Source organism: Thamnophis elegans, chromosome 11 (assembly GCF_009769535.1).
Source record: "Thamnophis elegans isolate rThaEle1 chromosome 11, rThaEle1.pri, whole genome shotgun sequence".
Taxonomy (NCBI): Eukaryota; Metazoa; Chordata; class Lepidosauria; order Squamata; family Colubridae; genus Thamnophis; species Thamnophis elegans.
The window spans coordinates 7,759,246-7,775,818 of record NC_045551.1 but is presented as its reverse complement, the minus strand read 5'-3'; the positions used below and the strand labels follow the sequence as shown (position 1 = coordinate 7,775,818).

Sequence of the window (16,573 nt, the reverse complement as noted above, 5' to 3'; positions counted from 1 at the left end):
AGTGTAGAATAATCATATCCAAGGACCAGTGGTGGGTTTCAAAAAAATTTGGAACCTCTTCTGTAGGTGTGGCCTGCTTTCCGGGTCCACTGGTGGAACCTCTTCTAACCGGTTCGGTAGATTTGACGAACCGGTTCTACCGAATAGGTGCGAACCTCAGCTCTAAAGAAGTGGCTTCTGAAAAGTGGTGATAACTGCCCGTACATTTTACCCTCTCATAATTTCCTTCTTTGCATAAGCTAACCTTTCCAATCATCACATCCATAAACCACAAGTTCATTTTTTTCCCCAGCAAGAGGTTCATAAGCCATCTCCAGCCCATAATAAATGTACTGACCCTTCTCTAATCAAACAAGATTGTCTTCCCCACCTTCTCCATAACTCTAGCAGGCAGATCATAAGCCGAGGTGGCGCAGTGGTTAGGGTGCAGCACTGCAGGCTACTTCAGCTGACTGCTATCTGCAGTTCGGCGGTTCAAATCTCACCGGCTCAAGGTTGACTCAGCCTTCCATCCTTCCGAGGTGGGTGAAATGAGGACCCAGACTGTGGGGGCGATAGGCTGACTCTGTAAACCGCTTAGAGAGGGCTGAAAGCCCTATGAAGCGGTATATAGGTCTAACTGCTAATTGCTCTTGTTAGATCACTTAAATTGTCTTTTTCTCCTCTTCTCCCACTCTTGATAGCTTTTCTGAGGCTTCCCCTGGAAGGACCCTTTTAGTTTATAGAGTCTCTGAAATATACATCAACCTGATCTCTGCAGGAGATAAAGCTCCCTATTTCTTAGTGAGTCTTAGAGCTTACAGAATGAAGAGAGCTAGGAACAATTCCAAGATCTGATTGACTTGAATAGGGCTTCCATTGAATCTTCAGGCCAGAGGTAGGTTGCTTCCAGATTTACTATTAGTTTGCTTCACACATGCTTCATGTGCGCAGTTCAATGTAAATTGTTCTTCGCGCATGGGCAGAACAATTTACAGTGAACTGTGCATGCGTGCGCACTACTCGACAACATGCTGGCAACGGCAGCAGCAACCGGGGAACCGGTTCAGGGGCATGGCCAGCTTGGGCCGCTGAATAACCAGGGGGGAAGAATACTTGGTAGAAGACAATAACTATCACAATAATCCAGGCATTAGAAATATTTTCACACCAAAAGAAATGTGAATAAATAGCAATAGCAGTTAGACTTATATACCACTTCATAGGGCTTTCAGTCCTCTCTAAGCGGTTTATAGAGTCAGCATATTGCCCCCAACAACAATCTGGGTCCTCATTTTACCCACCTCAGAAGGATGGAAGGCTGAGTCAACCTTGAGCCGGTGAGATTTGAACAGCCGAACTGCAGAACTGCAGTCAGCTGAAGTAGCCTGCAGTGCTGCATTTAACCACTGCGCCACCTCGGCTAAATATGCTCTTCATACACACATGTATCAAGCTTTTGTGTCTACCTAAAGTAATAAGATTATATGATAGGGATGGAACAAATTATGTCCACTGGGAACATTGCAAATTTATATTAGGAGTGGGGAAAAAGTGTTTTGAACCAATTAGGGAATTCAGAAGTAGAATGTGAACAATTTAATCACTTTCCTTCTTTATTTTATTTTTTTGTAGGTCCAATACACCCTTCACTGAACGTAAGTATTTTTAACTATTTCATATGTGCATTGACTTACTTTCTGTGTAAACCTGTTTGCTTGAGAGTTTCCAGAAAATGGGAAATAAATGCAAAACCAAATCTACAAATGAAAGTAAGCGCTAATAGTTGCTGTTAAAAATTGGATTCACTGGGGATAAGCTTGCTGAAGTTATGTCATTCAATTCATAGTCTATATATGGGCAGAAAAGTCATCAAGTGGATATGGCTGAGCGTGCACCAAAATGGCATCCATACAAGAGATATTAACAGACTGAAATGTTTTTGCAGAGTAATAATTGAGAGAGGGAAAGAAACAGGAGCCTGTTTCAAAAACACAGCTCACATTGACAGAAAGGAACTTCAAAAGTAATATTAGAAAGTATTACCTCACATAAAGAGTAGGAATAATAGCAATAGCAATAGCAGTTAGACTTATATACCGCTTCATAGGGCTTTCAGCCCTCTCTAAGCGGTTTTACAGAGTCAGCATATCGCCCCCAAATCTGGGTCCTCATTTTACCCACCTCGGAAGGATGGAAGGCTGAGTCAACCTTGAGCCGGTGAGATTTGAACTGCTGAACTGCTGAACTAGCAGTCAGCTGAAGTGGCCTGCAGTACTGCACTCTACCCACTGTGCCACCTCGGCTCTTCCAAGGAAGCTTGGTATCAACTTTCAGCAAAGATAGTGAGTCGATTATCAATAAGTGAATTTAAGCATGCTTGGAATAAACACATGTTCATCATCTGACAAAAATTTAAAAGGAAATAAATAAAAAAATAAAAATAAGAATTAACATAATAAACTAATTAAAAAGAAAAAAGCAAAAGGAAGACTTGATCGTTTTCTGCTTCCAGTTTTATAGGTTTTTCTATGTTTTACTCAACATATATTAAGTGAAAATTGGAAACTGGAAAGAAGAAAGAACAAAATTGAGTAGTTTGAAAAGAGATCTGTCTTCTTGATAAGTTTCTTGCCCCTGATAGTGAAATGACATCTCTGTGTTCAAAGGAATATATGTCAGAATACAAATTGCTAGAATTAATTCAACCAAGAAAGGGTTCTTGCTTTTTGTGGCTTCCTGGAGGTTTCTGAGTCTAGCTTCATACAATGACATTTAACTAGCTGTATCCTTTGATCAATTTGTAAATGCAAGTAGGAAACAACAACAACAACAAAAGCTAATTGCTTCCTGAATTAAAATCCTGGCTTGTCCAAATGTTATGATTGGTTTTACCTGCCTGCACAAATAAGTGAGTTGCACAAACCACGTGCATACAAACGGTCCCCTTTTTTTGTGTGCAAAAAGAGTTTGACAAAAATCTCCTTTTACTGGCTTAGAAATATTTGATTTGATTTGATTTGATTATATTTATATGCCGCCCTTTTCCCCCAAAGGGGACTCAGGGCGGCTCACAATTCAAATCAGGGAAGGGGGGTACAGACAGAAAATAAAAGATGGAACATAACAATACATAATTTAAAACACACAAGAGTCATACCATTCGAGAAGGGGGTAGAAACTTTTTAGCCCCAGGCCTGTCAGAATAGCCAGGTTTTAAGGGCTTTGCGGAAGGCCTGGAGGGTGGTGAGGGTTCGAATCTCCCCGGGGAGTTTGTTCCAAAGGGTCGGAGCAGCCACAGAGAAGGCTCTCCTCCGGGTGGTCGCCAGTCGGCATTGGCCGGCGGATGGAATTCGGAGGAGGCCTAATCTGTGGGATCTAATCGGTCTAGTGGAGGTGATTGGCAGCAGGCCAATTGGCAGCAGGCAGTCTCTCAAGTACCCAGGTCCAATACCATGAAGGGCTTTATAAGTGACGACTAGCGCCTTGAAGCGTATCCGGAGACCAATAGGCAGCCAGTGCAGCTCGCGGAGGATAGGTGTTACGTGGGTGAACCGAGGTGCACCCACGATCGCTCGCGCGGCTGCATTCTGGACAAGCTGAAGTCTACGAATGCTCTTCAAGGGCTGCCCCATGTAGAGCACATTGCAGTAGTATAAGGGATACTTCTTCCATTTTGGAGAAAGCTGGAAGTGATGACTCCCTTTCTGTACTCCCTTTTCAACACTGGCCTCTCTCTTTCTACCGAAGTAGCATATTCAAGGACAGGGATGGGGAATTGAATCTGATTCAAGAGCCAGCCGTAATCTCTGGGCTGGATAAAAACAGGAGGATAGGTTTCACAAGAGACAACTCTTCTTTGGAAGGTCCAGCCATACTTCAGTGGTGGGATGCTCTCTAAGCGGTTTACAGATTTTTAGCAAATTGAGTCAGCAAATCGCCCTCACAGTCTGGGTCCTCATTTCACCCACCTCGGAAGGATGGAAGGCTGAGTCATCCTTGAGCCGGTGAGATTAGAACCGCCGAACTGCAGATAACAGTCAGCTGAAGTGGCCTGAAGTACTGCACCCTAACCACTGCGCCACCTCGCAATTATTTTTAAAGCTATGTTTACAAGGCTACAAAAACAACAGGGATCTCAGGACTGGGGGGGATTTTGAATTCTTACAACTACTTCTATTAGCTTAGCTCTCTTGTCTTTCCTCCATTTCTAGAATTTGATGGAGAATCGGTCGGATGACAGCAGGAACTGTTGTCATCACTGGCGGAATACTAGCAACTGTCATCTTATTGTGTATCATTGCAGTTCTTTGCTATTGTAGGTTACAGGTAAGACTCCTCCCGGTGTATGACACATATACTTCCTTTTGTATTCAAGGACAATAGAATAAGTGAAGTATTTTGGCTTCATGTTCCTCAGGTGTAACCAGGGCCGGATTTAGATGAAAAGAGGCCCTAGGCTATTCCACTTATGAGGCCCTTTCACCTCCCATTTTTAAGTTTGTAAATTACATGAGAGACAATAAAATACATCATAACTGTGATATATATCAATATATATCAATATATATAGCTGGCCTCCCGACGGAGGGCGGCTCTGCTCTGCGGCAAAGGCAGCGAGGCCAGCCGCCTCCCCTGCTGCGCTCAGCTGCCCTGCTCGGCCCCCTCGCCCTCACCTGCCTGGCCGCTGGTGGGCTCCGCGTCGACGGGGCGGCTACTGGGAGCGGCCGCGCCTCTCGCCCGACCGCCGGTGCCGGGAACGTGGGTGGGCTCTCCAATTGCCACGGCGCTGGAACGATCTTAACCAATACATTTTTATGTTTGTTTATTAGTCATATGCGTAGAATTTCTCCTTATTTTCGGTCCAGTGTTTTAGTGTTCACTGTTTTTAGAATAGTGTAATTTTAATTTTGCTAACAATTTGAATGTAGGCCCCTCTTGATCTTGAGGCCCTAGGCTGAAGCCTAGTTAGCCTATAGGAAAATCCAGCCCTGGGTGTAACCCAAGACTTTCTCTTCTATAAAATAAGAACAACTTAATACGTGGACAGCTCTGAGGCAAATGAATAACAAATGGGAGCTATGAGGATGGTAGACTCCAGTAAAATACTATCTAAGCCACAAATGTAATTGTTGTCATTAGACATCTTATCAAATTGAACAGTCAACCATCACAAAAAGAATTTAAAAAAAGAAGTGCCAGGAACCCTGATATAGCAAAATATGCGTAGATATTATCTAGAAAGAGCAATAAAATGCCGTTAGAGTTTAAAACATTTCTAAGATATCCCCAGGAGTCTGTATGGCATTTATTACACTATAGTGAAGACGAATAGCAGAAAATTAAAACTAGAACCTAAGTTCTAAAACTGAAATGATGACATTAATTAAGCCATAAGTAGATATAGGCCCTAAAATCCAAGGAAATCAAACTAGTTTGGGGACAAAGTGCTGTTTTGGGAATATAGCAAAGTGCTTCAAGGAGCAGTCTTAAGAATTGGGTCTGTATTCGATATTTAGGGATTTTAAGTTATGGTGGATGAGTGAGTTAGTTATATAGTGACCTGTATTATATTTGGGAGGTAGGTTAACTTTAGAAGTTTTACGATGATTGCTGTGATATAAAGCATGGCCTTAGCACTATTACTGCCTTTTCAGAAATATATATAATTTGTTCCCACCAGTTTCCTGAGAGTTGAGATCTTGTGCTGCGATACCTAAAAGATTAAGCTTGATCTATAGTATTATAGATACAATAAGGACACAGCGGCTCAGTGTCTAAGATGCTGAGCGTGTCGATCAGAAAGATTGGCAGTTTGGCAGTTCGAATCCCTAGCGTCGCATAACGGAGTGAGCTCCCGTTACTTGTCCCAGCTTCTGCCAACCTAGCACTTCGAAAGCATGTAAAAATGCAAGTAGAAAAATAGGGACCACCTTTGGTGGGAAGGTCACAGCGCTCCATGCGCCTTCGGCATTTAGTCATGCCAGCCGCATGACCGAGGTGGCGCAGTGGTTAGAGTGCAGTACTGCAGGCCACTTCAGCTGACTGTTATCTGCAGTTCAGCGGTTCAAATCTCACCGGCTCAAGGTTGACTCAGCCTTCCATCCTTCCCAGGTGGGTGAAATGAGGACCCAGATTGTGGGGGCAATATGCTGACTCTGTAAACCGCTTAGAGAGGGCTGAAAGCCCTATGAAGCGGTATATAAGTCTAACTGCTATTGCTATTGCTATCTTTGGACAGCCCTAGCTCTTCGGCTTTGAAACGGAGATGAGCTCCGCCCCCTAGAGTTGGGAACGACTAGCACATATGTGCAAGGGGAACCTTTATCTTTACCTTTTATGATATTATAATTTATGTGCTACCAATGTTTATGACACTTCAGTTCCTCCAGGAGGAAAACATGATTTTAGTTTTGGTGTGGTTAAATATAAGCAATTCTTCTCTGCAGTAATCTGCAAGGATCTGCAGACTTCTGAGACAACGTCTGCGTCACAGTGGTGGCTTCCTACCAGTTCAGACCGGTTCAGCCAAACCGGTAGTGGTTTGGCGGTCTGGGTCAGTGGAATCCGCAGCGACCCAGGTGTGCCATGCCCCTGAACCAGTTCTCTGGTCTTTTCTCATGTTGCTGGCATGTTTCTGTGCATGCGCAGAACAGTTTTCACTAAACTGCGCATGTGCAACAATATGCGGCGGGCGTGCATGTGAGGAAAGTGAGCAGCGTGCGCACAAAATTTTTGTGCGCACGCAAAACACCCTCTCTCAGCGAACTGGTAGTAAACCGGTTAGGAACCCATCACTGGGCTGCATCACCTGTTTACAAGAGCAGAGCCAATGGTCCATTGTTAAGTATAAGGGAATGACATTTCGCTTTCATTAAAGTGGCAATCATTTCACTTCGTTCTAAATGGAAATATTTGCAGGAAGCTGACTTTTATTGCCATGTCTCACTTCTGAGGTGCTTTTGTTTTTAAGAAGATACTGGACAATCAGTTGTCTCAAATGGTATAGGGCATCCTGTCTGAGCTGGGGGTTGGACTCGAAGACCTCCAAGGTCCCTTCCAACTCCTCAACTATATTCCACCCTATCTCTACTCCAGTGGTGGGTTTCAAAAATTTTTCGAACCTACTCTGTGGGTGTGGCCTCCTTTGTGGGAGTGGCTTGCTGGCCATGTGACCTGGTGGGAGTGGCTTGCCAGCCATGTGTTTTCTTTCTCTCTCTCTCCCTCTCTCTCCTTCCTTTTGTCTCTCTGTCCCTTTTTCTTTTTTTCTTTCATCTCTCTCTCACACTTTTTTTCTTTCTTTTCTTCTTTCTTTTTTTCTTTCTTTCTTTCTTTCTTTCTTTCTTTCTTTCTTTCTTTCTTTCTCTTTCTCTCTCTGTGTGAGTCTGTCTGTGTGTGTGTGTGTCAGTGGTGGGTTTCAAAAATTTTTGGAACCTCTTCTGTAGGTGTGGCCTGCTTTCCGGGTCCACTGGTGGAACCTCTTCTAACCGGTTCGGTAGATTTGATGAACCGGTTCTATCGAACCGGTGCGGACCGGTAGGAACCCACCTCTGCTCTACTCCTACTCTAATGGGTATCAGCAACTTAATTTGGCAGAATAATATCCAACTGATAAATGACACTAGGCAATAAAGATTTTGCTTCCTGAACACTTTTGAGTATATCTCACAGTGTTTTAGTTGCTAACAACAAAAATAAGCTTAATTCAACCTATCATGTACCATTTTATAAAAACCATGAGGTTTTTGTTTTTTTTACACAATGGCAACGTAACACCCTTGTTGGCTATATTTGCATACTTGAAACATACAAAAAAACTATTGTTTTTTTATTGAACATTTTGAAAAAAACAAAGTTTTACAAATGTTTAGTTACCACCCTCCTCCCCAACCCCACCCAACCTTCCCCCTCCCCCTGACTTCCCAGAACCAATACAGGGTATAAATGTTTAAGAGAATCTAAAGTACAGTTTAAAAAAAACCCAAAAAAGATAGTCAATAACGTATTTCCATTGAGCTCTAGCTCCTCCTTGCTGGACTAACTCTAGATAATTTATAATTCCTGATCTCTAATCATAAGCTACCTGGAATTTCTTAGTCCCATATTTGTTTTGAGTATAGTCAATCCATCTTTTCCACTCCAGTTTGTATCTCTCGTTTGAATGGTCCTTAAGATATGCAGATATTTTGGCCATCTCGGCTAGGTTTGTTACTTTCAATGTCCATTCTTGAACAGTAGGCAAATCTTCCTTCTTCCAGTATTGCGCCACCAACAATCTAGCTGCGGAGGAGAGCCTTCTCGGTGGCTGCTCCGACCCTCTGGAACGAACTCCCCGTGGAGATTCGGACCCTCACCACCCTCCAGTCCTTCCGCGCCGCCCTAAAGATCTGGCTGTCCCGGCTGGCCTGGGGTTAAGACTCTAACCCCACTCGAATTTGTGTGGCTGTTGTGTTTTTTTTAATATGTTGTATTGTCTGTATGTTGGAAATTGTTTGTCCTCCCCCCCCCTTTTTTTGAACTGTGAGCCGCCCTGAGTCCCCCCAGGGAAAAGGGCGGCATACAAATAAAGGGAAAATGAAATGAAAAAAGTTATTAAATGCAATATCAGATTAGTCTCTACAACTGTACAATCAGTAATTATGCCTAACAAAAATAACTGAGGGGTAAACTTTATCCTTTTTTTTAAAGAACATTTTGCATAATCCACCATATTTTTTATCCAAAACGCTTTAACCCTTTTGCAAGTTCACCATATATGAACATATGTAGTGTCCACACAATCACATCTCCAGCATTTAGGTTGTAAGTTCAAATACATAGAAGCCATTTTTTTTAGGATCTAAGCGCCATCTATAAAACATCTTATAAAAGTTTTCTCTCAAGTTTTGGGCTTGTGTGGAACTAAGTGCAACTAGAATATATGTGGAGATCTAAAAGTAGTGATTTTGCTGTTTGGAATGCAGCTCAGATATATTGTTGTTGCATATATGAATGGGACAGCCATACAAGAGAGCTGGGTTACATTAATAAGAAATGGCATAATTTGTTGGGCTTTTTTGTGAAATTTTGCGAAACCAATGAACAAGGAAGATTAAAGAAGGCATTTTTGTGGTCCGCAGATTAGCTATGTCAACAGTGACAATTGATCCAAAGATCTGTTAATGGGGCCAGAGAAAAATTGCCTGGAAAGCATTCAAGGATGTTCTTGAGAATTTTATTGGTAGCTGCAAAGTATCTAAACTACATTCAGCTGGTTGACAAATTTCTCACAGTGTATAAGACCATGAAGTGCAGCAGGTCTCTGAGGATTCGTTTTCTGAATTCACACTTGGGCTTCTTCCCCAAAAATCTAGGTGCAATTGGTGACTAACATGTTGAAATTTTTCACCGGGACATTGCCACAATGAAAAAAAATGGTAACATGGCAATCGGAATCCATCAATGTTGGCTGACTATTGTTGGATGCTCCTGTGAGAGAATTTCAAGATTCCCATGTGGTACAGTCACTCTGGAATTATAGCAATAGCAGTAGACTTATACACCGCTTCATAGGCCTTTCAGGCCTCTCCAAGCGGTTTACAGAGTCAGCATATTGCCCCCAACAATCTGGGTCCTCATTTTACCCACCTCGGAAGGATGGAAGGCTGAGTCAACCCTGAGCCGGTGAGATTTGAACCGCTGACCTGCTGATCTAGCAGTAGCCTGCAGTGCTGCATTTAACCACTGCGCCACCTTGGCTCTGAACACAATTATATTTGTGTTCAGTTTGAAGGGATCTATCATAATCACCAAAGGTTTTTCAGGAAACAAATTGTTGTTCAGTGTGATTATTACAGCTCCAGCCAAAGCCTTTCTCCAGTTATAGAATCGAATGCTGACATAAGATCAATAAAGGTAACACATAAATAAAGTCCGTGGATAAGATTTCTCTGCCTCAAACTGCAGGAGAGAAGATATATCCCTTCGATGTGCCTTTCCAAAAGCTAGCGAGAAATTTCTCCTTGTCTAACTAGTTTAGAAGCTTATGAAACCAGAAGTGTGCATCTACTTTGCTAGGAAAGCTGGGGAAACTAATAGAGTAATAATTAGATGGGGCCATGCTATTACCTTTTTTTAAAAAGAAGGGAACAAGTAATAGAACAATTTCATTCTTTAGGCATATGGAAAGTATTATTGATGTGGGTGAATAATGAGGTCAGAAGAAAGATCCACCGATCAACATTACTTTTTTAACAATTCAGCCGATACCAAATTACTATCAGGGTGTTTTTTTTAAATTGATTGATTCAACAATTCCCAGCCAGAAGGCTGATGACCAAGGGAGAATACTATTGGGGGGGGGGGGGCGTAACTGAGATGAAAGACTGGTGAGCCGAGGATTGTATAATTGGCTATAAAACTTCCCCCACATCTTTGCTAGAATCTTAGCTTTAGGGCAGTCCAGAGGTGGGTTCCTGCCAGTTCGCACCAGTTCGGTAGAACCGGTTCATCAAATCTACCGAACCGGTTAGAAGAGGTTCCACCAGTGGACCCGGAAAGCAGGCCACACCTACAGAAGAGGTTCAGAAATTTTTTGAAACCCACCACTGACACACACACACACACACACAGACAGACAGACAGACAGACAGACAGACTCACACAGAGAGAGAAAGAGAAAGAAAGGAAGAAAGGAAGAAAGAAAAAAGAAAAAAAGAAAGAAAAAGTGAGAGAGATGAAAGAAAAAAAGGAAAAAGGGACAGAGAGACAAAAGGAAGGAGAGAGAAAGAGAGAGAGAGAGAGAGAGAGAGAGAGAGAGAGAGAAAACACATGGCCGGCAAGCCACTCCCACCAGGTCACATGGCCAGCAAGCCACTCCCACAAAGGAAGCCACACCCACAGAGTAGGTTCGAAAAAATTTTGAAACCCACCACTGGGGCAGCCCAATCTCTCGGCTAAAATGTAATTATCTTCTAAACTAGAGTAAACGTCAGTTTTACTCAGGGCAGACCAGATCAGGAAACAGACCCTAGAGAAAGACTAGAATGATACTTAATTGAAATAGGCTGTAATTACAGAATCTTCCAAGCTTGACTGCTTCACTTTCCCAGTCTCTCTGTGTCAGCACCTCTCCATTAAATAATTAGGAAAGAAAGACCACGAGACTCCATGTGTGGAAATCAAGTGTACTTTTACTAATTAAAAATGATTAAAGGCATAGCGAAGCGAAATCTGAATATTTAGGCGCGAAAGCGATTGATATATAGAATAACCCATTCCCCACCCCTTGGCATCACAGTTACAGTCCAATCATAATTCTCCCAAGTGTCAGGTGTGAGATAACTTCAAAAGGCATCACGAAGATGGAATGTCGGTGCCGTTAGTCCTGGCGGGAAACTCCCACGCATGCGTAGTCCGATCAACCGGTGAACTCCAGAACCTTCCTCCAGCACAATGAGTAACCCCTCCCAAATACCATGCCCTCCCTCCCCGTTTCATGGCAGCCGAAGCAACAGCAAAGCAGAGGTTGAAACTCTGCCTGAGTTTCTTCTGAATGCTTATTCCCCAGCCCTTAAGGCACAGGTGTCAAACTTGCTGCGTCCCGTTGCCATCAGGTAATGTTTTGTGACGGTTTTCCCTTTCGCGGAGCTAGGGAATGGCGTATGTGATCCATCCAGCCTGGGGGCCGCTGTTTGACACCCCTGCTTAAAGGAATGGTTCAGTCCTCTTTGCCTATCTCCATCTATTTCCCGGATTCTCTGCAGTAGGAATTTTTAATCTCTTGCGGTTTGGAAAAGTTTCTTCCTTTTGATTAACTGTTTATACTGTAACTTCTTTTACGATCTAGAAATAGATTACAAGACAGGTTTGGGACAAAAGAAGTGGTATTGTAGGTGATCCCCTGAGAAACCGGGAGATGGAATCATTAAGTTAGATTAGATGGAGGCAGAGGGAATGGCCTTGAGGGGCAAGAGAAATTGTCACTCCCAAGACAATGTTCATATAAAAGAGAAGTGTTTCCAAGTTAGGAATGTAATGAAAATAAATTAAGATAAAAAGGAGGGATAGGGGAAGTTCTCTCTGGCTTGCAAGATTCGGTCACTCAAGCTTTAGGATAGAATTATTTCTGATGTACATAACATTGGATTCCTAGTTTGATCAGCCTTGAAGGACTGACGGAATGTTACCTGAAGGATTCTCAGCAAAAGTCCAGCTGAAGATTGAGGCTAGTATCACTTTGCTTGGAGTTGCAATTCATTGTAATGTGAGGGATGCCTGATATATGACCGATGTGTCATTCCCTCATGCTGAACTGTAGACAATTACGAGTATTTTTTACATACTCACAGAGCAGTGGTGGGTTTCAAAAATTGTTCGAACCTACTCTGTGGGTGTGGCTTCCTTTGTGGGAGTGGCTTGCCACCCATGTGACCAGATGGGAGTGGCTTGCCGCCCATGTGACTGGATGGGAGTGGCTTGCTGCCCATGTGACCGAATATGAAGATGCCGACGACACTTGTCAGAACCCCCTTAAATTACCTCTCACACAGCACTGGCATGCATAAGAATAGGATGTCAACTTGTTTTTTGAAAGGCATCTTTGGTTTGCGTTAAAACAACTTCAACACACGCAATGTTCTGATTGCACCACAAACGCAACAGTCATCCTTACCTTTCACAGAGGCACCGAATTTTATAAATATGAGCATGATGTAGAATAATCATATCCAAGGACCAGTGGTGGGTTTCAAAAAATTTTGGAACCTCTTCTGTAGGTGTGGCCTGCTTTCCGGGTCCACTGGTGGAACCTCTTCTAACCGGTTCGGTAGATTTGACGAACCGGTTCTACCGAATAGGTGCGAACTGGTAGGAACCCACCTCTGTCACAGAGAGACAGATTTGTACCAATGATGGGTGCCCTGGGCTATTTGTCTTGCTTTTCAAGGGCTTCAAGAGGAGAGGGGCAGGCATCTTATGTACAGGAGTTAGACAGAATGTCCATTAGGACCTCTTCTTCAAGATTCCTGGTGTAGATTTAAAAAATCATCATTGTCTTTGGTCTCATCTCTGTTGTTTTGATTAGTGTTTCGTAGTGTGGACAGAATTAAAGTCCTCATTTAAACGACAAGCTTTGCTATTTCCTAATTTAAAGGGAAGTATCTCTTTGGTCAATGCACTGTACGAGTTAATCAATTCACTTTGAAACAGGCAAAGGAGTGTTTTCCTCATGTTAGTGATGCATTTAAATACACTCCTTGCTGTCAAGGTTAGCAATAAGATTAGATTAAGCATGACAACCGTCCAAGCTAGGCAGCATTTCAGAGTGAATGAGCTGATGCAACATTGACTAAAAGGGGTCTCAATGATTAAATAGCTGAGCACATAAATGGGATAAATTCCAAAACATTCCAGAAAGGACCTCATTTTTAGTAGCAATAATGGAATTATGAACTGCTCAAAAACAATTGGATCCTTTTCATGCATATGGAGGAGCCAGTTAATATGGACAGGTTCAACAGTATAAGGCTGGCAGTGCAGCAGTTGGCTTAAAGAAAAATGGCCAGAACCTCTGGCAAACCACCTTCTTGCATTAAGAGTAGATGGAATTAATTGATTGTGTTAATAAGTGATGGGAACATCTTTTGGGGGGGGCTTCTGGGTTTGCAGCTGTCAGACAGTCTGTCTATCAAGGAAACTCGCTAAGGTACAATAATGTGAGCATCAAATTAGATTAGATTAGATTAGATTTAGTTTATTTGTATGCCGCCCTTCTCCGGGAGGGACTCAGGGCGGCGAACAACTCGAAAGGGGAAAAGGGAATACAAACACAATACACGTAATTAAAATACACAAGAGTCATACAGCCATACAAGTTGAGAGGGGAGGGGAACTCATCAACCCCAGGCCTGCCGGCACAGCCAGGTTTTGACGGCTTTCCGGAAGGCCTGGAGAGAGGTGAGGGTCCGAATCTCCACGGGGAGTTCATTCCAAAGGGCCGGAGCTGCTACAGAGAAGGCCCTCCCCCGGGTGGTAGCCAGATGGCATTGGCTGGTGGACGGAACCCGGAGGAGGCCGACCCTGTGCGATCTAACGGGTCTATGGGAGGTAATTGACAGCAGGCAAATGTTTTCCGTAGATCATCTATTTTAACAGGAATAGCTGTTGTTCCTCAAATTTTTGCGTGCTAATAAAAATATTCCTCTCCCGCTTTAGTATTATTGCTGCAAGAAGGATGAATCTCAGGAAGCCGAAGAGGAAGAAGAGGAAGAGGAGGCGGCGGAGGAGGAAGAAGTCAATCATCCCCCGCACTCACACTACATTATGTGTAATGCTTGCAACTGTCGTATCATGGACGGGCAGGGCAACTCCTCTTTTCCACCCTGTGAGCTTAACAAACAGAGTAACCGGAACTATGGCCCAGTCTGTTCCCCTTGCAGTGCCCCCTTTTACATACAGACCGCTGACATGGTACGGAACGGGGGCGAGAGTGTCTCCTACACCCCCATATGCTGCAAGGATATGGGGCCGCCTGTCAAAATGGCAACCCACCAGAATTACCCGGTGATCCATCACTGCGCCATCCACGGGACCTTTCCAAATCTGAGGGCTTTCAGTACAGAAGTATGATCACTGTCTATCACTATCACAGGTGCTTCAGTATGATCCTCTTGCTGGGTGGGGATTTTAACGTTGTGTGTTCTTCAGCCGAAGTGGAACAGGTGTCCAAGACCCACCATCTTCGCAGCAAAAGATGTATAGCTTTGTAACCAAGCGGGGAAGAGAGGGGAGTTGTGCAAATTTCAATCCGCAAAGTGATAATATTGTTTCCGCGGACAGTTCTTGTCTAAAGAGGGCTATCTATAATACAAAACTACCTTGCATTTCAAGGTTTTTGGAAACCACTTTACAATTCCACCCTCTCACCAAGAGATTTGGGATCTACCATTAGGCATTCCCATTTGTCTCTCTCTCTCTTCAAAGCAATACCTACTCACTTCCCTTGATTAGTAGAATAAGCTCACAATGCTCGGTTCGAGAACCTTTTAGGGGACATCATAATTCCCAACCAGTGGGAAGCTGTGAGAAGGGTGATAACATGTTTGCTGAATTAGTGTTCATTGGAAGTGTAGCAAGAGCAGACAAGAAATGAAATGTTCTGATTATTTCTGTAATCCATTAGTTTATGAACTGAATGCTTTATTTGTACTAGAATGCAAAACAGGCCAGCTAAAATGTATTTATTACACACAAGAACACGCATACACAAGCACATACATTTAGTAATGGTAAGAAACTGGGAGTTGAAGAACTGGAGAAATTGCCAAATTTCTTCTGAAATCGGATTATTTTTTTCCCTGGCAAAAACATCCTGTTCTCCCCAAATTCTCAATTCTGAACAGGCTTTCTTAAAAACAATACATCCTGACACTTAAAGGCCAATTCCCACCCCCTCAACCCAAGCTTTGTGAAGTCTTTTTTTTCTAACTTCCCGTCCTACTGTAATTAAAGCTGGTAGAACTGCAAAAAGTCATCAAGCCACGGCAAGGAATGGATTGAAGTGAGTACAATGGTCAGTGCCAAATTCAACGGTTTTATGACTTTTGTAAGGCAATTATCTTTTAAAGCAGAACTGGTCAGATAACAAAGAAAAGCGTCCTGGGTTGGTTTCAAATTCTGATCGATAACTTCCGCAAGCCTATCCTTTGTTATGTGCGAAATGTGGTTCATGTGTTTGAAATTCTGATGGTTTGGTCTTCTAAGAATGCTACCTAAAGCTATTTTGGAAACTATTTGGTCTATTCTTTTGAACAAGCACAAAGGTCATTCTCTGAAGTATCAGTAAGCAGTCACTCTTGCATACCCTTCTCTAGTGATATGAATTGAATGTTTTATCAGAGACTAAATTTAAGACCTTCCCCTAAAATGGTAATCCTCTCAAGAACACAAGGATGCTGGTGTGATAAAGGAATCAGTGTATGTACAGGAATACGGACTCGATTAATTTCAATTATATTTTGAACAAACTGAAGTTTAATCCGGATTGTGCCCATTTATCCCAGTCCTCAGTTCCACTGGAGCTGCATTTGTGTAAAACCAACACGCCAGAGTTGCACCTCTGTTGACACAGTTCCTCTCTACCCATAGAGTATGAGTTTTCTGGGTTGTTGTGGGGTACTCTTGCACAGAGGCAACATGTATCTCTAATCTGGAAGAGATGCAACAAATGTGTGCCTGTAGTTCTTTGAGGTAGGACAAGTAACAATACAGCACCGCCCGTCCCATGTTCATGAACAACTCTTATGCTGAGCACACAGAAAGCTATACTTCCAGCTTCTTGGTCCTGTATATGCTTAGAAACTCTCAGTATTCAGGGAATAAAATATTTGGGGTCAATGAACAGGATGAAGTTAAGTCAAATGTGTGCAGATAACTATTTCTCATATGAAGCTTCCCTCCCTTCCTCCTCCTCCTCCCTTCCTCTCTCTCATATCCTGCCTTCTTCAGATGCTCAAGACAGCGCACATAACGCTCCCTCTCCCCATTTTACTGAGATGAATTGTCTGGCTGGCTGAGTATCAGCAGCCAAGGGTGGTAATGTTAAAAAAAACGGCTC

General features: G+C 43.0%; 1 protein-coding gene across 1 annotated transcript; it reads left to right on the top strand.

The window, feature by feature from the left end:
- Window positions 1–4,215: 4,215 nt before the first annotated feature.
- FAM163A (family with sequence similarity 163 member A) lies at window positions 4,216–14,586 on the top strand. Its single transcript, XM_032226200.1, has 2 exons — window positions 4,216–4,308; window positions 14,173–14,586. Exons 1-2 carry the CDS (start codon window positions 4,216–4,218, stop codon window positions 14,584–14,586), a joined length of 507 nt encoding a protein of 168 aa, XP_032082091.1.
- The last annotated feature ends 1,987 nt before the right edge of the window (window positions 14,587–16,573 follow it).

What these genes read in the sequence shown, in the direction of transcription:
- FAM163A (XM_032226200.1), top strand. Translation starts at nt 4,216, where the DNA reads ATGACAGCAGGAACTGTTGTCATCACTGGCGGAATACTAGCAACTGTC. An exon ending in TTTGCTATTGTAGGTTACAG is followed by an intron (nt 4,309 to 14,172) that starts GTAAGACTCCTC and finishes CTCCCGCTTTAG; the next exon opens with TATTATTGCTGCAAGAAGGA.